Source organism: Diplotaxodon limnothrissa, linkage group LG17 (genome assembly GCF_057381915.1).
Source record: "Diplotaxodon limnothrissa isolate DT_005_m linkage group LG17, D_limnothrissa_male_GT1.1, whole genome shotgun sequence".
Taxonomy (NCBI): Eukaryota; Metazoa; Chordata; class Actinopteri; order Cichliformes; family Cichlidae; genus Diplotaxodon; species Diplotaxodon limnothrissa.
In genome coordinates, this window is record NC_140612.1 from 4,977,463 (window position 1) to 4,999,442 (window position 21,980).

Below are 21,980 nucleotides of genomic sequence, written 5' to 3' on the forward strand. Positions count from 1 at the left end.
ATATTCCCCCTACTTGTTCTGGAATATGTGCTTCTGTTTTAAAATTTACACTTTAACAAACAAAGATATGGAAACTACACGGTTGTTTGTTTGGTTTTTTAAAATTTACTTTTTACTGCTTTGGTGAAGAAATTTGTGGAACAAAAAATGATTTGAAGGCAAATGCTTAGAGTGCTCACTTTAATCAACATCGAACTATTATGATGCATTTTTTTTAAAATTATTATTATTTTTTTATTCTTTTGCTGTTACAGTTGTAAATGCTCATAAGAAACATGGCTGCCATTTCAAATAAGATCAGGGAATGTGTAAATGAGCCCTGTAAGCCAAACAGAGTTCTATCTGTTATATTAAGGGTCTACTAATCAAATCAGTTTGTCATTTAAATAAGAGGATAATCTTTTATATTTTATTTAATCGTTTTTTAAATTGATTACATTAATCGTTCTTGCTCACTTTTGCAAAAACTTTGTAGCATCTGGATCAAGCCATTGAAAAACTGGAACTTAGCTCGATGTCGCAAAATGCGAATTTCAGCTTTCCAGTAGGTGGCGATGATGCGCCTTTCAAGTTGGTTTGAGATTCAAAGAAGAACAAACCGACCAATTACACCAGACCTGCAACTTCAGAAGCTTTCCTCGAAAACAAAAACATACATGAACGTTTTCTCCAATGAACCCCTGTTAACGTTAAATTAGTCCGCTTACATTTAGGAGCAGTCGCGTTTTTAAAGTAGTTTTTGCATTAGCAGTACTTCTGGGAGAAGTACCGCTAATGTTAGCAGGCACACACGGGCTAGCAGTGATCGTTTGTGGACGTTAGCTTGGGTGTATTTTCTGAGGCTGTTCGTGTGTAAAGACTTCTTTACGTGAAATTATGGGGCTTTGTTACTGAAAGATTGTAGGTGTAGCAGCAGAAAATGGAGGTGTCTGTTAAAGGTAAGTTCAGGATTTAAAGCTAAGTACACTGTATGTACTCATGTACTACTTTTGAAATGCACGTATACGAAAAATAAAGTTTTAACGAGATTTTTTAGACTTGTTGCCTTGTTTTATCCCACAAAACTGAATATAATCTTTAATGGTAAACTAGTTAGCAAACAATTGTAGGCTGAAATCTAAGGAAAGGCTTACCCTGCATGCAGGATAATCCCAGTACTGTGATTTGAATTGTTCTGCCACGGCTGGATGTTGTGTGGTTTCCTAGGAAAGGCCAAGAGGAGGCACCTGAATGCAGAAGACTGTGATGGACTGGGACAAAGAGCAGTCCTCACCCGGCCTCACACCTTTAACCAGAGGATGGGCAACCGTGATCCGAACCGGGGGCTTTACCCCAGGACACCCACTAAGCGGCCAAAGTTTGGTAATGTGGTGTAAAGCTTTTATTACAGTGTGGAACACTGAGCATGTGACTTGGTAAATGTTAAATGGACTGGTTCTTATATAGCACTTTACAACTCTATATGAGCACTCAAAGTGCTTTATACAACTAATTAATTCACCCAATCAATAACTGTTAAGTGCTGACTGCTTAACAGATGACCTGCTCTACCACGTGAGCTACAGCCACCCCAGCTTCTTTGTGTCATGTCTTTAGGAGGAAGACACAGTTTTTGTAGTGGACTGTAAACCCAGCAGTCAAGCTCTGATTGAAGTGCACTGCATTTAACTGTAAATTTAATGCAATTTTAAATATGAGACCCAAAGATATGTTGGAGCAAATAAGGCTGAAAACCACCAATAAAACTATCAGAGATCGGCAAAGACCTTAGAATTTGATAAATCAACACTTAGCAGCTCAGTGACACCAAAAGAAATGAAAGAACACAACAGACAACCTTACTAAACTAAACCAATGATTTATGGATGTATTTTTTGCCTTTTGACAAAAAGTCTAAAGAATCAGATTATAAATCTTTGTCCTTTTTCTCTTAGCACCTGCCACAGGAAGTCCTTCTGGGAGACAGAAGGGTATCAATGAATTTTTTTCTGTGGCGAGAGTCCTCAGCTCCAGTCCGCACAAATCCTCCCTGCCTTCCACCTCCAAGGAAGAGCCAAGAGCTGCAGAAGAAGAGGAGGATGAGGATGACGATATCAGCCTGTTGGCTGTACCTTTGGCACCACAGCTCAGGGTAACAGAGGAGGAGGAGATCGATGACAGTCTTTTAGCTGCTGTGATGATGCCAGAGCCTGAGGCAGGCGAGGAGGAGGAGATTGACGATGCCAGCCTGTTGGCTGTTGAGATGATGCCGCAGTCTAAGGTGAAGGAAGAGCAGCAAGTGGATTATCTGGAGGGAATGACGGCTGAGATGTTTGGGAATGATGATGAATTTGACCAGTGTGACATTGATAATGAAGAAGAGGAGGTGGAGGCCCTTCCCGATGCCCACTTTGGGCTCCTGGGCAGCAGAAGCGGCTTGCTGAAACCCCAGGGCTGCATGGACGACCTTCCAGAGGAGGTGCTGAGAGAGGTGCTGTGCCTCCTACCTGCCCAGGACCTGTACCTCAATGTCAGGCTCGTTTGCCATCGCTGGAGGAACATCGTCCAGGACAGCACGGTAAGATGACACCAAACAACAATCGCAAAATGAGCACGTGGAGCGAAATGTCAAAGTCATGTTGGATGTGCTTCTCTTCACAGTTTGTGCCTTTCAAGAAACAATACTATCGCTACATGATGAGAGAGAGGCATACAGAGATGGAGATCTGCTCCATCCTGAGGAACAGCGGTATAACAGGGCCAGCACCTTCAGAGCACAGCATACGAAAGCTAGTTGTGTAAGTTACTCTTTCTTTAATAAGAAAAATTACAAAACAGTTGAAGTTCTTGTAAAATGTCCACCACATGAAGTCTCGCCTAGAACTGCAGAAAATTATTCATGTATTTCTGGTTAATATGATTCCAATATGACTGTTTTTGATCTGACTGGGAAGGTTGGTTTGGGAAGTGATGCAAGTCTCTCCTGTATACGAGTTGCTGTGGCCACCCTCGCTGTAAAAAAAAAAAGTGTAAATAAGCTGATCTCACATTGTGTGTGTGTGTGTGTGTGACTGGAATTTGATATCAATTTCTCATTTTTAAAATGTCACTCTGTGTGTTTGTGTGTGTTGTCTTTATTATCAGTTTAATGGCTCAGCATAAGGTTGGAGAGCGCTTGAGGCCAGATGACGTTCTGGAGCGTGTAAAGAAACATCGCCTTTTCCCTCAAGCTGAGGCCTCCATCAGACTGCGTATTTCTGATGTTCAGAAGCACTTTAACCTTGGAATTACTGTATGACTCACTCATTAATACATAAAAAATGCCATGTGATCATATAGAGACAATCTGAGTTTTAAAGTGTGTCCACAATGGATCTGATTTCCAGGGTCCTAACCCGTATGCAGCCATGGCTGTCATACTGATCCTGAGTGAGGGTGTTGGTGATGTGCAGGCCTTAGTGTCTCTGCTCACGGGCTGCATGTCACACTCGGCCATCACAGAGTACCTCTGCCACATGGCCATGATGCTGCTCGCTTTAGAAAGGAACAAAGTCACTGTCAGTAACAGGTAAGATGAATAACGAGTAGCAATCCGGATTTCTGTTCTCATCATTCGTCACACTGTTTGTTTTTCTTTTTTCTGCCTGCTCAGGTTGCATTACAACATTTACTATGTCCTCCACCTGATGGAGAATGGCCCGTTCCCTGTCAACTCTCCACAGAGCAGGTGAGGTCAAAATATGTTAGCTCTGTAATACCGATACAGGGACGCTAAATATCGATATTTTATTCAATACTTTGAGAAGACTGAATAAGAGCGGCTCAGCAAGCTTTCTTTCTGTATGTGATTTGAAGCGTTTCTCTTGTTGTTGCAAGAATTTATTCCAACTGATCCTATAATTCTCAGCAGTTTCAGTCAGCTCTGGTAAACTCTCATTAGGTGAAGCCCATTAACCGATTAAGATAAGAAGAACTTTGTTTATCCCGAGGGAAATTCTTTTGTCGCAAACATGGTCAATGCAACAAGAGAAAAAATGAGCGCAGATAAAATAACATAACTATTACTACAAGTAATTATGACAAGTGACATAATGTTAGTGCAATGAATAAAGAGAGTAGCAGCATATGATGGGGGGATGAAACAAACATTCAGTAACATACAGGTGAATAATATTGCACAATCTGAGTGAGAACAAAATACAATCATATTAATCCTAGAAAATCATCTACCGATGAAAGAAGAGTTGTACAGTCTTATTGCCACCGGCAGGAAGGATTTCCTGTGGTGGTCAGTTCTGCATTCAGAGGCGATGAGTTTTTTTTTTTTTGTTTTTTTTTTTTCCCTACGTGTGCTCCGATGGCCCATCATGGAGGCGTAGAAGGGTTGTCCATGATACTGAGACACTTTTCTAGCATTCTCCTCTCAGACACCTCCATCAGGTTCTCAGTCTGACACCCAGGACAGAACCAGCCTTGTTCAGCCTGTTGCTATCAGCTGTCTTCACCCCACTGCCGCAGCACAAAGCTGCAAAGAACACAACATTCTCTACCACAGAGTGATAGAACTTGGTAAATATTTTCCTACAAACATTAAAGGACCTAAGCTGCATCAGTAGGAAAAGCCAGCTCTGGCCTTTCTTGAAGACAGCTTCTGTGTTCTTGGACCGTCCAGTTTACAGTCAGTGTGTACCCCCAGGTACCGGTAGTCCTCAACTACCTCCACAACAGCCCCTCTGATGGTTACAGGGGTAGGAGGAGGAGCATGCTTCCTAAAGTCGACAATCAGTTCCTTTGTCTTTGCGATGTTAAGTTGGAAATGATTTAGCTCACACCACACAACAAAGCTGTCCACCACACTGTTGTATTCCTCCTCCTTTCTGCACATGACATGACTGAGACTTGTACCTGAAGTCAGACATGTAGAGGGTAAAGAGGAATGGTGATAGGACAGTCCCTGTGGCACTGCCGTGCTGCTTAGGATGTTATCCGAGTGGCAGCTCTTCAGCCAGACATGCTGTGGTCAATTTGTTAAATAGTCCGTAATCCAAGCTACCGTTGATGCATCCACCTGCATTTTCTTGAGCTTATTGCCCAGCAGTGATGGACTGATCGTGTTAAAAGCATTCGAAGAACATGACCCTCACAATGCTCTCAACAATGTCCAGATGAGAATAAGCCTGGTCCAGCAGGTAGGTGATGGCGTCCTCCACGGCGATATGGGGTTGATAAGCAAACTTTAAGGAGTTCAGCCAAGGCTCCACCAGCAGATGCAGGTGAGTCTCTCCAGCGTCTTCATGACGTGTGAGGTCAGAGCCACTGGCTTGTAGTCACTGGGGATCGACGGGTTGATCTTTTTGGGGACAGGAACCAGGCAGGATGTCTTCCAGAGTGATGGGACCCTCTGCAGTTTCACTCATGTTAAAGATCTGATATAGAGCTCTAGACAGCTGGGCAGCACAGCACCTGAGGGCCCTGGAACAGACACTATCAAGGCCAGCAGCTTTGCTGAAGTGGAGTATGCACAGTTCCCCTTTGATGTCATCTGCTGAGAGGGACAAAGAGAGACAGGCTGAGGGAGCAGGAGGGGGGGGGGGGATGGAGAAGATGGGAAGAGCTGGGTGTGGGGACAGGAGATGCAGGGCAGTCAAACCTATTGAAGTGCAGATTTAGGTTGATTGCGCATTCAACATCCCCATCCATCCACACACCTCTCTTTTGTCTCAGGCCAGTAATGGCCCACATTCCCTTCCACACCTCCCTGGTATTGTTTTCTTGGAGTTTGCTTTCCAGCTTTCTTCTGAGGGACTTGTTTCCCTCAGCAGTCTTGGCTTTAAGCTCCTTCTGCACACATTTCAACTGTTCTTTGTCACAGTTTCTGAAAAATCTTTTTCTTGTTTAGCGTAGCTTTGATGTTACCTTGGGTGACAAGGTTTATTGTTGGGGAAGCAATGAATGTTTTTTTTTTTTTGGGAACCACATTTTCCGCACAGAAGTTGCTATAGTCTGTAACACAGCCAGTCAGATTGTCAAAATTGTCCCCATGAGCATTACAGAGAACATCCCAGTCCGTTGCCTCAAAGCAGCCCTGCAGAGTCTCTTCTGTCTTCCTTGTCCATCTTATAACAATTTTTGTGACTGCAGGTTGCCTTGGGATGATAGGTTTGTAAAAGGGCTGGAGGTGGACAAGGTTGTGATCAGCCCTGCCCAGGGGAGTAAACAATGATGATTATGACGAGGGAAAACTCTCACGGTAGATAATATGGTCGAAGACCAATTGCTAACAGTTCAGTATGTTTATTACGCACAGCCGTCCTCACCTTAACGTGACTAGAGGAACACCAGCGGTTGTTTACATAAAGAGCGAGTCCTCCTCCTCTTATACCGTCATAATTACTTGCAAGTTGCTTAAACCTTCCTTGATGGAGGTTCAGTCCTTTTCTTTTTTTTTTCTGGATCTAATCATGTTTCAGCTCATGATGTTTGTTTAACGGTCTTAAGAGGGATTCAAACTGCAGGCCAAACTAATTCACTGGAGACCATTTTTTTCTGATTGATTTTTGCTTATTCACATAATAAACTAACAGCCAGTGTGATTTTCTTTTTTCTGAACTTGTATATGTAATATTCAGCAGACATTTAAATAATTAGAGCTGGACTGATGCTTGAGGAGTTTTAGCACTTTTTTTGTTTGTTTCTGGTGTCTCTGCTAGGCGGCCCCAGATCCACCTCACGCAAGAACAGCAGCAGATCCTCAGCCACAATATCCAGGATGACCACGTGGTTAAGATAATAGCATTTGCAGGTACAGTAAAGAAGTGGAATTGGAGACAGTGCCCTTACATGAATCTTTTAGGCCAGCCAGAGTATGTGTCACTGGCCAGTGGATTGAATGTTTATAGAAGAACAACACTGCAATATCCATTTTTATTAACTTTTCCCATTCGTTCCCATTGCGTGTACTGTCTGCACTAAATACGTTTAATGCTATAGGATTTGAGACATCACCAGGGGGCGCTCTTTCTCCTTTATAACACCTTGGTAAAATGGGTCTAATATGCTCATTTTTATACGCTCATTTCTTTATGTTATAGCTGTGGGATTGCCCTGGAGGAGCATTACATGATTACATGAAGCCTTTTAGCCTGAAATGAGCCCTTTTACCTCCGGTCTCTTTAAGGTTCTGCAGCAGACAGTGGTATAAAGATGCCGTCAGCCCGTAGGGAACATAGATGTAAAATATGAATCTTTTGTCATCAGTGCAGCTTGTGTGATGTAGGCTACATTTGCAGATGACGGGTCTTTGTGTCGTAGCTTCATTAAAGGTCAGTGCTGTGTGACACAGGTACTGGGAAGACTACCACACTAGTGAAGTACGCTGAGCAGCGGCCGGACCTTCGCTTCCTTTATGTGGCCTTCAACAATTCTGTGGCTTCGGAGGCACGCCGCCGCTTCCCCAGGAACGTGGACTGCAAGACCGTCCACTCGTTGGCCTATAATGACGTAGGGAAGAGGTGAGAATCAGAGTTCTCAGATGCTCGTGATGGCAGGCCTTCGTTTTAATACTATCGTGCTCTCTTCTCTCCCTTTCAGATACAAATTCCGTGACAAGCTGACCTTTAACATGAAGGCTTTCGCCATCAGTTCTGTTCTGCCCAAAGGCCGCGGTGGCTTCACCAAGGCCAAAGTGGTTATGACAACCCTCAATGCCTTTATGGCTTCTACAGATGAAACCATCACTATAAGACATGTTCCCAACTCTCGTGTGACTAAAAACAACTTCCGCAAGGATATAGATCATGATGAAAAACTGGTATAAACGTTTTAAAGTATATAAAAGATCGGCGCTGTACCTATGAAGTAAATTATTATGAAGCTACATCTAAAGTGTGTTTTGTGTTATCATGAAATCCTTGTTTCAGTTGGTCGTCCGTGATGCACAGAGAATCTGGAAAAAAATGAAGGATCTGAATGAGAAGTCAAAAGATGCCTATTACATGACCCACGATGGTACGCCAACTGTGAAATGAAGAAATATAATTATGTTTACTACGTTGTGTAAAGAAATGATGGAGGATCCCTGGAACATTTCATTCCCAGGTTACCTAAAGTTATGGCAGCTCCAAGACCCAAAGCCTTGCTTGTCGGGTGCATACAATGCTCTTTTCATTGATGAAGCCCAGGACTGCACTCCCGGTACTGAAATACTCCCACAGGCTCACATGTTTGCAGAAAAGCAAATCCTTGATGATTTAGCTCAGCTTTTATGCTTTCATGTTGTCCACTGACTGTTGTTTGTTTTGTTTCAGCCATCATGGATGTGCTGCTGTCTCAGAGCTGTGGGAAAATCCTGGTTGGCGATCCTCATCAGCAGATCTACACCTTCAGAGGAGCTGTTAATGCTTTGAATGTTGTTGAACACACCCACATCTATTACCTCACCCAGGTACACACAACTACCCAAACACACCGTGGTAAACGTGGACAGAAAATGCATCAGATGTGTCAAAGTTGACAAATACAGCAAAAGAAGAAAGATGCACTATACTGCCAAAAGTATTCACTCACCCATCTACATCATTGAATTCAGGTGTTCCAGTCACTTCCATGACCACAGGTGGATAAAATCACCCAGGCATGCAGACTGCTTCTATAAACATTTGTGATAGAATCGCTCTCAAGAGCTCAGTGAATTCCAGTGTGGTACCGTGATAGATGCCACATGCTCCTCGCTACTAAATATTCCACAGTCAGATGTTAGTGATATTATAACAAAGGGGAAACGATTGAGAATGACAGCGACACAGCCATGAGATGGTAGGCCGCATAAAATCACAGAACGAGGTCAGCAGGTGCCGAGGCCCATAGTGTGCAGAGGCTTTCTGAAAAATCAATCGCCGCAGACCTCCAAAGTTCATGTAAGCTTCCGATTAGCTCAAGAGCGGTGGGTATAGAGCTTCATGCCTGAGCAGCTGCATTCAAGCCTTGCATCATCAAGCGGAATGCAAAGCGTTGGATTAGCCCCTTAGTTCCACTGAAAGGTACCCTTAACGCTTCAGCATACCAAAACATGTTGCACAACTTCATGCTCCAAACTTTGCAGGAACAGTCTGGACCTCAAATGTGCTTTTGGAATAATCATCAAAAAGAATGTTTTTGTTCCCATAAACACACTCCTACATCTTGTAGAAAGCTGTCCCAGAAGAGTTGAACTGTTGAATTTGGGATCTGTTTATATGAAAGAGGAGGCATCAGATACAGTCTGGTGACATGTAAACAAAGCTTAAACTCAGCTTTTTGGCCATCCGTTTTCCATTTTAGCACAGTGCGACCACACCGGCAGTTTCCTTCGGCATGTTGTCAGTCAGTTTGGAGTTCCAAGGAAAAGTTAAAACCTTAAATCTAGTAGTAGCTAATATTAGCTAGTAGCTCATAGTCATGCACATCAGCAGTTACAATGCACATCAGGTTGCAGTTGAAGAAGATTAAAGGACATGTGACCATCTCACTCATTCAGCTTAAACGTGGGAGATTGCAGCTTCACTTGGGCTGATTCTTCCAAATATTCCAGCAGGAATTATGATGTCACTAGGAAAAACTGCTATCAGTTTCAAGTAGCATGTTATCTTCACTTAACCTGCTTATGTTGGCGTGTGTCAAGTAGCTGACTGACACCTGCAAGCAGGAAGACAACTGCCTCGTGTGCATCTTTTCCTCCTCTCACCCTAAATAAATCGGTCACAGCAGATGGCCGCCCCTCCCCGAGCCTGGTTCTGCCAGAGGTTTCTTCTTGTTAAAAGGGAGTTTTTCCTTCCCACTGTCGCCAAGTACTTGCTCATGTCGTATGATTATTGGGGCTTTCTCTGTGTTATTGTAGGGTCTTTACCTTCAAATGGTGACTGTTGTTGTGATTTGGTGCTGTATAAATAAAATTGTATTGAAGCATGTTATAAAGTTTGCAGTTATACTTTCCCCTGCTATTCAACTGTAAATTCTAAATGTCTTTATTAAAAAAAAGGATCAAGCATGTATAATCTTTTTGCTCCTATTATTAAACCTTCATGCCATTTATGTTGTCCAGAGCTTTCGATTTGGTGCTGAGATCGCCTATGTGGGTGCCACCATCCTCAAAGTTTGCAAGGGAGTTCAGAAAATTCTTGTCGGAGGAAACCAGAAGGGTAAACTCTTCCTAAAAATGAAAAAATATGTGGTTTTTCAGAACCAGTTTCAGTTTTTTAAAGACTTGAGCATAATTGATTTTGACTGTTTTATTTATTCTGTAGGCGGGGTGTGTGACAATGCTGCAGACAGAGTCGTTGAGGCTGTGGGGGCAGGTGCATGCCAAAGCCGAGGGAAGACAGCCATCTTATCTAGGTGCAATTTCGGCGTGTTTAGTGAAGCCGTTCGACTTACAGATGCAAATCCCAGCTGCAGGCTCCACTTCATTGGCGTGAGTGTGTATCCACATATAATTATACGAAGGGATGCGTTACGTTGCGGGTTAAATTTGATCAAAAATGAAGACTTTATTGTTTGTTATCAATGTATGTAACGTTTAGAAATCAGTACCTGATATTGATATTTTCCCTCAGGATATAAAGAACATCGGGCTGGACCGTATCATGGATGTATGGCACCTGCTGCAGCAAACAGGGCAGCAGCTCCAAGAAGGAGAACGAAGACCTCACTGTAAGAATAAAATGATACACAGCAATGGAATATAGCATTTCTCATAGCATGAGACTATTGTGACAGGAGTATATTTGTGGTATATTTGCTTTGCCAAATAAATAAATTGTATGCATGTTTTAATCCATCTGCTCTTTCAAACTGCATTGACCACTTTTTAGACCATCTGCTCCATCTTCTGATTGGAGTGGCTCTATAGCTTGCCATTGATACCAGAGCCGAACATATCTTACCAGCCACTGTTAGATTGTGGGGACTGAAGGTGGCTGTTTAGCAGCAACTTTCAAAATCCTAATAATCATATTGTTGCTTTGTTTAGGGGAAGGAAAAAAAAGTAAATAACAAAGTGTATCTCTGGCCCATGAAAAAGTTTTTATTCTGTAATTATAATTTATTTCCTTTAGGTAAAAGGCTTTTAGTGCTTTCAACAGCTTTGTTTGTGTAGGTTCAGTCATCCAGGTCAGGCGCTTAACTTGAAGGTAATGGGATTCATTTTTTAGGTTTCCAAAGACGTTTCACTTCTCATCTGAAAAGTTTTGTTCAGTTCAAAAGATTTGGTGGGGAGTCCGGTTCTCAAGCACTTTCATTTACTGTTTGTTTAAAAAACTCATGAAAAGTTCCCAAATGTGTTTTGGAAGTTCAGGTATTCAAAGATCCATGAGGTAACATCTTTCCTCTGATTATGATCCAAATATTAAAGATGTCCACGAAGTCCATAACCCTGCAGTGATAATCAACCTTATTCATACTCCTCCTTTTAACCACGATCAGGACATATTTAATAATCTCTTTATTTCCGTTGTTCTGTGCTGTGTTATTGCTCTAGTTTTACAAATGAAGTAAAAAAAGGAAAAACAGCGTTTCAAAGAACTCAAACTTCGGACACTAATGTTGAACTTTCTCTGCTTTCAGACATCAGGGACCCCCTGATCCGCTCGTTCGCCTCTCGTCGAAGTGAGAATCCCTTCTTTGCTTTCAAAAAATATGTTGAACAAACAGAAGATAATGAACTCCAAGCAAAGGTGACCATCGTGGAAAAGTATCGGAAACGAATCCCCGAGCTGGTGTCAAGACTGAAGGCCTGTTCTGAAAACGACTTATGCAATGCAGGTACACACACACACACACACACACACACACACGCAGGTACACACACACACACACACTGCATTATCCACAAAGAAGCCTGGAAAAACAATAACTTAATAAAGTGACTTCAGTTACTAAAAAGAATTTAATTTATTTTTTTTAACCTTTTATTTAACCAGGAAGATCTCATTGAGATTAAAAACCTCTTTTTCAAGGGAGACCTGGCCAAGATAGAAACACTTATTCCTTTCCTCAAATAAGGATGGCAAATGTCTTTTTGGGTATCAAAAGCGGGATTGATTTTAGAAGTTAAAATAATTTTGTGTTTGCTGAAAAATGAAGAAACGGCAGCTCAGTTTTTTTCCTGATTCTTGCTTGTTTCTTTAGGTTTTACATTCACTGAAAAACTGGATTTTGTATTTCCGTTTAGAACGTAGTAGGATACGATGTAACTACAATAGTGAGGAATATCGTGTCGTGGGAGGAAAAAAGACAACTTCTGCTTTCTACATGGTGCTATTTTAACCACACTCATAAAAAATCCCCTTCAGATTTTTGCATGCAGCCAGATTCAAATGTTTGTACAGCATTTCTGGGGAATTCAGACTTTTTTTTTTTTTTTACTTTGGTGGAGCATAAACATCCATTACTTCATTTTTAGCTATTCTTGAATTTGCTTGTGTTTGCTGTCCATTTGAAAGCTCTGCTTCCAGTTCCACTTCAGTTTTTGTTTCATGATGACATAACATAATCACAGACTTGCTTCAGATTTGTCAGCTGCACATACATGATGTGAATCTCCTGTTAGTGACGTAGATCGACCAGTAAATTGAGAGCTTCGCTTTTACACTCAGCTCTTTCTTCACCATGATGGACCGGTACAGCATCAGCATCACTGCAGCTGCAGCACCAATCCGTCTGTCGAACTCCCGCTCTCTTCTTCATCATTCGTGAACAAGACCCTGAGATATTTAAACTCCTCCACTTGGGGCAGAAACTCGTCCCTAACCTGGAGTGGGCGCTGCACCCTTTTCCGGCTGAGGACTATGACCTCAGATTTGGAGGACACAATGTACCCGTTTTCTGATGGGTACATTGGGACTTCTTTCATGTGGTTGTCATGTTTAAACAATGCTCAGTTGTTGATAATGGACCCAAAGGTGTGTCAAGAAAATCCTCCCTATATCACTACACTACCAGTACCCACAGCCTCAATGCACAAAAGTTTATTCTATTCATCTGGACGTAGCGTTTTCAGTGCGAGAAACGTTTTGTCACTCATCCAAGTGACTTCTTCAGTCTCAGCTCACTGCGGGTTTCCCCAATCTTATAAAAAGTACAGTTGCAGTCACTTGGATGAGTGAAGAAACGTTTCTCGCACTGAAAACGCTACGTCCAGAAGAACAGAATCTTCTTTGGGATTTACTTATCTGGATGACTGAGCATGAATCAAGACACAGCCTGAATGGTTGACAGAAGGCAGGATGGATCCTTTCATGTTTTTCTTTTTTTTTTTTTAAACTGGCAAACTGACTCCCAGCTCTTATTTTGTCCTGCTGCACCTTTGATTTCAGTCAGTTCTGCACAGTTCCTTTCTTTAACTGCATGTACATGTGAAAGCTCCTGAAATATGAATCTGCATCCAATAAAAACTTCTACCCTGGTTTGTTGTGTTGGGGTGGTCAGTACAGACTCCATCACAGTAAAATACAGTGGATTTGTTCTAAATAATTTGAAGATTATTCCAAATCCCTTTGCTGACTCATTCACATTAACCTTATAGTGATGTCTATAAATCTTCTCGTGATGACTTCATGCGTCATGCCAGGGGCTTAAATGACATGGATGACAGCCATCACTATAACCACTGCCGACACTCAATAATTTTCTATGTGTTTAATAATTTTTTATTTAATTTGATGCTGATTTGTTGAAATTGGAACAAGCACCAGGAAGTGAAGCAAGAGGAAAAAAAGCAGGGGACTCGTCGTCTTCTTACTCAGTGACAGTCTTTGTCTCTCAAACCTCACCATCAGCAACTATAGACTATTTATTTTATTGTTATGGAGATGTTCACATGAGCTGGAACATCTTTTCTTTTGTCTCTCTTTTTTCTTTCAGGATTAGATGACTTTAATTGTCTGGAGGATGGAGTCTTTCTTTTAATGAGTGTTGTTTTTCCGCTCTGTGTTCTGGCTCTCCTTCCAGACTTCATAGTTGGAACTGTCCATAAGTCTAAAGGTCTGGAGTTTGACACCGTGATGGTCACTGATGACTTTGTCAAGGTTCCCTGTTCTAAGCACAACCTGCGCCACAGTCCTGAATTCTCATTTGGTATGTTATGTTTTTTGGGTTGTTGTTGTTTTTTTCTTGGACCTTTTTATCACGAGTGGCATGAAGCACGTCTAGTAAGGAGGATGATTTCTACCTGAAAGCGGGAATGTTGTTTAACTGTTGTTGTTTCTCCCCCCGACACACAGCTAAAATTCCTGACGATGAGTGGAACCTGCTGTACGTGGCTGTCACTCGTGCCAAAACGACTCTCATCATCACAAAAAACATCCGGCGCATCATCACAATGGCTGGGGTACGAAACTCTCACTGTGCATCTCACTTCTTATCCTATTGCTGTGCAGTTTCAGTAACGCCTTCACATGTAAACCTCATAATGGCATCAAAACAACACGGTCATGAGAATAGATGCACTTCATTTAAACCAAACCTTGAGAAATGACTGTGACAGCAGTTACAGCATTAAACACAACCTGGAGCACATTTAAAAGAATGAAGAAATGAGAAAATTTAAAGAACGAAAAAAAGCTGCCCCTTGCTCTCAACTCGGGACCCGCCCAGCTTCACGTTGTCAACCCTTTCGCCTATTGACGCTTGAAGCCACACAGTGTCGTTGACTTCCTAGTTTCAGATTACTGCAATGCTGCTTCTCCCTTACTGTGTGTCCCGTAATTTCCAGTAAGTGGCACTGAGGGTGGTTTGGATCCATGTGTTTTCCATTATGATTCAAAGACAGAATTTCCTCCAAAAATTACTTTTCAGCACATTTTACACGTGGCAGTACAGTATTCAGGACAAAGAAGTATTTCTTTGCAGTAACATGACCAGGTTCGCATGACTTTCAGTCCAAAAATGCATCAATCCCTCTGCTGCCTTCCGGACTGAAAAACCCCAAAGCCAGGTACAGAATGTGGCCGGGGAAGTTTAAATGCAGCTCCAGCTCCATGAAACAAACACAGTTGTGCTGGAAGTTTCCATACACTCATCATGGGCATGACTGTCATAATTATGTGGGTCTTTTTGGGGGGATTTCTTTGAACTATTCTTTTTCCAAGGTGGAATGATTACACAGCAGATATTTTTAATGACTTCCAAAAACAAGAATTGGGAAAATTAAATGGAGAATTGTAGATTTACAAAATTTGGTCATGTCTTTCTGAGCGATTTCTTAAAATCTGTACGTAAGTACAAGATATTCAGATGGGTCACTCCTTTCAGGATCTGGAAGACGACCCAAGCTGATTACAGGATTTATTCCAGGCAGCAGATCTTTCAGTGTGAAAATAAAAAAAATAAATAAAAAAGCAGTGAAGTAGAACAGCGACTGCTATAACAGGCAGCTGTGCCAACAATTTTAAAAAAAAATCTTTTTTTAATACCACTTCTTGACAGTGATCACTGTTTGACAGTATATACAAACACTAATCACCCTTTCCTCAATACAAAATATAATATAAGAAGGTGCTCAGTGTTTCCCTTTTGTCAGAGGAAAAAAAGACATGACTTGCTGGACACTGAAAGTTTTTCCTCATCTTTTTTTCTGACTGTTTCTCCACTAGTTTAGCATTTAGCTAAGCTAGGGTCAGCATGAGGAGGTACCTGGGCCCTACAGAGGTTGCACAGGTAGTCCAACTCTTTCACATGGGACATCAATGCATGTCTTTGCCAGAAGGTTTGCTGTGTCTCCCAGCACAGTCTGAAGAGCATGGAGGAGATTTCTAGGAGGGTTGTTACAAGCGTGAAAGGGTGTGGAGAAGCCATGGAGAACACTGTGCTTCATCATCAAACGTGGCTGGTTTGGTGGTGCAAATTGAAACAGCCTGCAGCATCATTTTCTTCACTTTGATTTTCAAGGTGTCTTTAAATTCAGCCCTCTGTGGGATGATCATTTTCATTTCCATCAAATGATGTGACATCCTTTTGTTATTTTCAAATTCAAATTCAAATTTTATTTGTCACACACACACAACCATACACAGTATGACATGGGGGTGAAATGCTTGTAGCTGTACAATGCCCGACCATTAAATGACAGAAGAAAAGTTTTACAATATTTACAATTTACTACAAAAATTTACAAATTAACTTAGGAATTTACAGTAAAGAATGTGCAAATAGCAGAAGAGATTATAAAGATAAGGATTATAAATTATAGGAATTATAGGATTATAGGAAATGTGTGGTGGTGCGTGTGGTGACGTGTGTGAGAGTCCAGTCTTATAGTGACGTGTTGGGAGAGTCCAGTCCTACACCTGGTTCAGGCCCCGAATAGCCTGGGGGAAGAAGCTCCTCTTCATTCTCTCTGTTTTGGCCTTAAGGGAGCGGAAGCGCTTCCCAGACCTCAACAGTGAGAAGAGTCAATTGTTGGGATGGGAGAGGTCCATCATAATCTTCCTAGCTTTGGACTTGCACCGCTTGGTGTAGATGGACAGCAGGTCAGGGAGCTCTGATTGAATGATGCGTTCTGCCGAGCGCACCACCTTTTGCAGATCTCGTCTGTCCTGCTTGGTGCTGTTCCCAAACCAGGTGCAGATGTTTGACGTCAGGACGCTCTCGATGGTGCAGGAGTAGAAGTTCTTGAGCACCTTCAGTGGCAGATGGAAGTCTCTAAGTCTTCTGAGGAAGAAGAGACGCTGACGGGCTTTCTTAACCAGGGTGTTGATGTGACAGGACCATGACAGGTCCTGAGTGATGTGGACACCCAGGTATCGGAAACTGTCCACTCTCTCCACTGGCGTGCCACTGATGATGAGGGGTTTGTAATTCCTCGCCTGCTTTGTAGTGAAGTCCACGATCAGCTCCTTAGTCTTGCTGATGTTTAGGAGGAGGTTATTCTCCTGGCACCAGGTCTCCAGGTTCCTAATCTCCTCCAGGTAGGCCGTCTCGATGTTGTCGGAGATCAGGCCCACAACAGCAGTGTCGTCAGCAAACTTGACAATGGAGGTGGTGTCGGATGTGGCTACACAGTCATAAGTGTACAGTGAGTACAGCAGGGGGCTTAAAACACAGCCCTGAGGCACTCCAGTGCTGAGTGAGATGGAGGGGGAGACTTGTTTTCCTACCCTCACTGATTGGGGTCTGTCTGTGAGGAAGTTGAGGATCCACTGACACAGTGATGAGCTGAGTCCTAGATCCGTCAACTTGGTGAAAAGCTTAGAGGGAATTATTGTGTTGAATGCTGAACTGTAGTCCACGAACAGCATCCTAACATAATTCCCTCTGCCAGTGTCCAGGTGACTCAGGGATGTGTGGAGCAGGTGAGATATGGCATCGTCTGTGGAACGATTATTATATTTTGTTCCCATATCAGTATAGATATCCAGTATGATTTTTTTTTCTCATTGATCTGATGTATTTTGAAAGCACTGTATTTGTTAATTAGCATTTCCAGTGACTCAAAGGACTTTGATTTTCAGCCCCTTATATTTCCAGTACAGCTAAACTAAAACGTTTTCTGTTTAGGGAGGTTTTATCAAGCTTTGATTATCTTTTGTAAACATAGACTGTTGCCTGAACTCCACGATAAAGTTTTCCCATTGTAAATACAGCCCAGTCGGTGTACAGATGTTGGGAGCAGAGTCAGTGAGATCAGTTTTTGCAGAAAGCCAAACACAGTTTAAAACGCACACTCTAAAAGGAGTGGTGGGGAAATTGCATGGCCATAATAGTCTGCTGCTGTTGTCTTTTCTTTTTGCTTCTTGGGTGGTTGTTGGATTCTGTTTGGGGAGGGGTATGTGGTAATGACACCTTCACCTCAGTTTTGTTTTTTTTTTTTTTGAAAAAAAAAAAAGTGCACACAGAGTTTGAAACTTTGGTAACACAACAGCAATGAAGTTAATGCTGCCATCGCAAGTGCAGTTTACGTTTACAGTTTACCCTCTGTCTCCTCCTAGATGGTTTAAGGATTTTATATATACGTGTGATGGTTAAGGAAACAGATTCCAATACGATAGCAGCTTTAAACAGTGAAGGAATCTCCCTGAAGCAAGAAGAAACAGAAATAGCTGATCATGTTTGCTCTGCTTTTATACTTCCTGTGTTTTCTCAAGTGGCTTTCACTTCTCTGTCTATAAATTACTACCAAAACTTATGGGCCCTGTATTGTTTCTTTTTCATGGAGTGTTGTTACCACGGTAATTTCAGTGTTCATCTGGAGGACGAACTGCACCCACTGCACCACCGTAGGGTCTCACCAAGAACTTCATCTCGATACCTAATGGGAGTCAGGGTGCTTTTGCCTAACCTGTAGAGGTCTGTGTGTCCCTCGATGGATATGCTTCCCAGACCATCACTGATCCACTACCAAACTGGTCATACTGAACAATGTTACAGGCAGCATAATGCTCTCCATGGCTTCTCCAGACCCTTTCACGTCTGTTACATGTGCTCAGGGTGAACCTGTTGTTATCTCACAGGGCATCAGTGGTAGAACTGCCAATTCTGATATCATATGACAAATACCAATGCCAGGCAGTGAACACAGGGCCCAGTAGAGGATGTTGGGTCCTTAGGCCACCCTCACAAAGTCTGTTTTAGATTGGTCTGAGACTGAAGTAACTGCCTGTCTGCTGGAATCTTCTCCATTCTCTTAGACTGTGCTGGGAGACACTGCAAACCTTTTGGCAATGAAAGATAATGATGTGAGACTACCTGTGCAACCTCTGTAGGTTCTAGGTATCATATCATGCTGCCAGCAGTGACGCTGACTCCAGCCAAATGTAAAACTATTGTCAGAACGGCCACCTTATAGCTGAGTCACTAAGACCAGCTACTGTTACTATGGGCATCTATTCGTTTTGTTCTTGTACATAGACGATTCTTTTCATGTTCAGCCTTGTGAAACTCAAAAGCTAAAAGTTGTGCCACATGTAGTTTGACATGGTTTATGCTTTACGAGTATCAGTGCACATCACAGCAACAGCTGGGTGACACGGGTGGGCTGGATCTGGCTCATAGGTTTGGTTTTTAGCGTGCGCGCTCCCAGACTGTCTATCAAATGTCCTGCTCCTTGTATTCCAGGCGGTTTTATCCATATAAATGAAACTGTCTGCCATTTCTCACTGTTATCTCTAGGAGTACTTTTTTAGGTCAGAGATGCCCAGTTCCCTACTGAAGAGCGACCAGCCTCTCCCATGCTCCATCGCAAACTGTCCCAACTGCATCACCCCAGGCTCAGCCTTCATCATGTGCCGACAGCAGATGCGATGTGTAAGACCCTTCTTTGATGTAAAGGATAATATTATAATATAAGAATATTATTTAATTCTTGTTTCTACTTTTGCCCTCCTGCAGACCGATGGGTTGTCTCAAGGCGGGCCGCTGTGTGAGAAGTGTGTGTGGACCCGCGTCGGGCCCATCGCCTTCCTCATGACCGAAGACGTGCTCTCAATGGCCGAAATCCCACAAAGACTCGACCTGCCGGTCCATCATGCATTTTTCCTGGAGCTTTTTTTCTAACTGCTCGTCTTTAAGGAGCTACAGTGATACGGTCCGGTCGGGAAAATAGATCGAAATGCTCAAAGCAGGACACAGACAACTGGGGTTAATGTTTAGTTAAACAGACCGACTACTGAAAAAGTATTTTGTCTGTTGTGATTATTTTTATACTTTTTGTATAATTTTTGTGATTTTTGAATTGGAGAGTAGAGCCTCCAGCCTGTGTGACTATTAAAAAAAGTTATACTACAGAATAATTTGTAACTTTTTGCAGTTTTTAAGAATGGTCCTTGTTTGTAATCTCATTTTGTTTTGCTTTACAAGCCCATCTGGTTTGTGTTTAAAAGCAATGACCGATAATTATAACAGGAAACTTCAGTTTCTGTATTGTTTCATCAAGTTTAGTAGTTAAACAACTTCCAGATGGCTGGTGGGGTGACAGAACAAATGTGTTTGCATGCACTAGTCTTAACTGAAAAGCTGTACAAGTTCCTTGAGTTATGGAAAACAACAAGAAAGACAGGAAGAGCAAATGTTACTTAATGACGGCAAAATGTTGACATATTTCAAGTGAGGTTACTGTGGAAGTGGTGTTATCAGTGTCCACTTCCTGCTGCCACAGTCTGAAGTTTGTTGTGAGATACGAGACTGCAGTGATCTTATTTGCAGAAAAAGAAAGCTGTAAGCTCACACTCAATACATTTAACACAACTTGTCAAACATGAGGCTTGGGGGCCAGATCCAGCCTGCCAAAGACTCCCAACATGGCCCACTGGAAAGCTTTGGAAAAGGTGAAGTCATACATAAACATTTAAATGACAAAACATGACACTTACATGACCCTGGTTTAGTCGGACAGCCCTTATTTAAACATCTAGCACTTACGCCCAAAGTAATGGTACGTATTTAGTCATGATGTGGATATCAACCTGAAGCACCGCACAAACAACTTTTTTTAGTTGCCATCATATGAAGGTCACAGTTACAAATGGAAACACCTGCTGTAATATTAACATTTTCCGTGATACTAAAGATATATATATATATACAAAGAGGAGACTTTCAATTTCGATCTTTAGATTTTCTCAGGAAGAAGAGCAGGTGGTGCCACAAACATGTTTTGCCTTGTTTTTTTTTTTTTAAACTTTATACAGAAAACTTTGGCGTGCCGCTGAGCAAACTGAAATTATCTCTATAATCTATAATCTCTCTTGGTGGTTTTAACACAGGAAATCAGTACCCTTGCAGACATATTGCGTGCAAAGAAACACACCTATAGTTGGCTGAAAAAAATATAGCAGATATAAGAAGCAAAGGTACGTTAAAAAAATATAATTAACATCCCAAGGCTACAAAAAGTTTTGCTTCAAATGCACTTATAGGGCCTCATTATGCAGAATCACGGATTGGCATGCAGACTGGACCACAGGGATCAAACCACCAACCTACTGATTAGCTGATGACCTATAATATCCACAAGGAGAGAGCTCTTCAGCTGACGAGAAGAATTTTCTAAGGAGAAGGACTTTAACACACCACAGATTTCAGCTATCATCAGAGAGCCTTAATTTAAACAAGCTGTCCCTAAATGCTTTTAGGTCATGACATGATGAGGAACAGGAGTGTAGGCTGATCACCTCCACCTTAGAGCAAGGGAAAAAGAGAAGTGAGAGAAGGCAAGAACAAAAGACAAGAAAACCTTGAGAAGCCCAGACACTTACTAGATGTAAAAGTCTGGTACATTTCAGATTAATTAAGTGCTAAATAAATCAAAGGATGCCGTTCTGTTTCTTGACTGGGTATCAGTGGGGATAAACATATTTGGCTGGTTCAATAAAGAAACCAACTGCTGGCTGTTTGAACAAATGTTTCTTAAAGATATGCAGCTCAGCAGGAAGAAATTCCATCGCTTGATGATTTCATCAGTGTAACTCACAGATATGTTTATGCACAAGCCAGAGTTTGCCTAGAGGCAACATACCAGTTTGATCTGGTTTTGGTACCGTCACGGTAACAGCCCCGTGTCTGCTAATAGCGGAATCAACAGCTCTGCTCCTCGTATATGTGAAAAAAAAAGTGTAACCAAGTTGATCCCAGTTTGTAAAAGGGCAGATGCTACAGCACCAGAGGCATGCTTGACCCAAAGGAATGTCATCGTTAAACTTCCTTTGCGCAATTCTTGAGATCTGTCAAGACAAAACTTCCATTTTCAGTGTCTTCAGATGTGCAATTGATTCAATTCAATTTTTCAATTCAATTTTATTTATATAGCGCCAAATCACAACAAAAGTCGCCTCAAGACGCTTCATAGATACAGAGAAAAACCCAACAATCATATGACCCCCTATGAGCAAGCACTTTGGCGACAGTGGGAAGGAAAAACTCCCTTTTAACAGGAAGAAACCTCCAGCAGAACCAGGCTCAGGGAGGGGCGGGGCCATCTGCTGCGACCGGTTGGGGTGAGAGAAGGAAGACAGGATAAAAGACATGCTGTGGAA

General features: G+C 42.1%; 1 protein-coding gene across 1 annotated transcript; it reads left to right on the plus strand.

Annotated features, from left to right (window-relative positions):
- The first annotated feature begins 624 nt into the window (after nt 1–624).
- On the plus strand, nt 625–19,603 carry fbh1 (F-box DNA helicase 1). The gene is made up of 21 exons (XM_085375784.1): nt 625–938; nt 1,207–1,362; nt 1,935–2,557; nt 2,641–2,777; nt 3,124–3,271; nt 3,366–3,547; nt 3,632–3,706; nt 6,690–6,781; nt 7,322–7,490; nt 7,570–7,789; nt 7,899–7,986; nt 8,077–8,172; nt 8,286–8,422; nt 10,058–10,154; nt 10,260–10,426; nt 10,569–10,665; nt 11,578–11,775; nt 13,963–14,088; nt 14,235–14,341; nt 19,120–19,254; nt 19,339–19,603. The coding sequence occupies exons 1-21, from the start codon at nt 920–922 to the stop codon at nt 19,501–19,503; spliced, it is 3,234 nt and encodes a 1,077-aa protein (XP_085231910.1). The 5' UTR covers nt 625–919; the 3' UTR covers nt 19,504–19,603.
- The last annotated feature ends 2,377 nt before the right edge of the window (nt 19,604–21,980 follow it).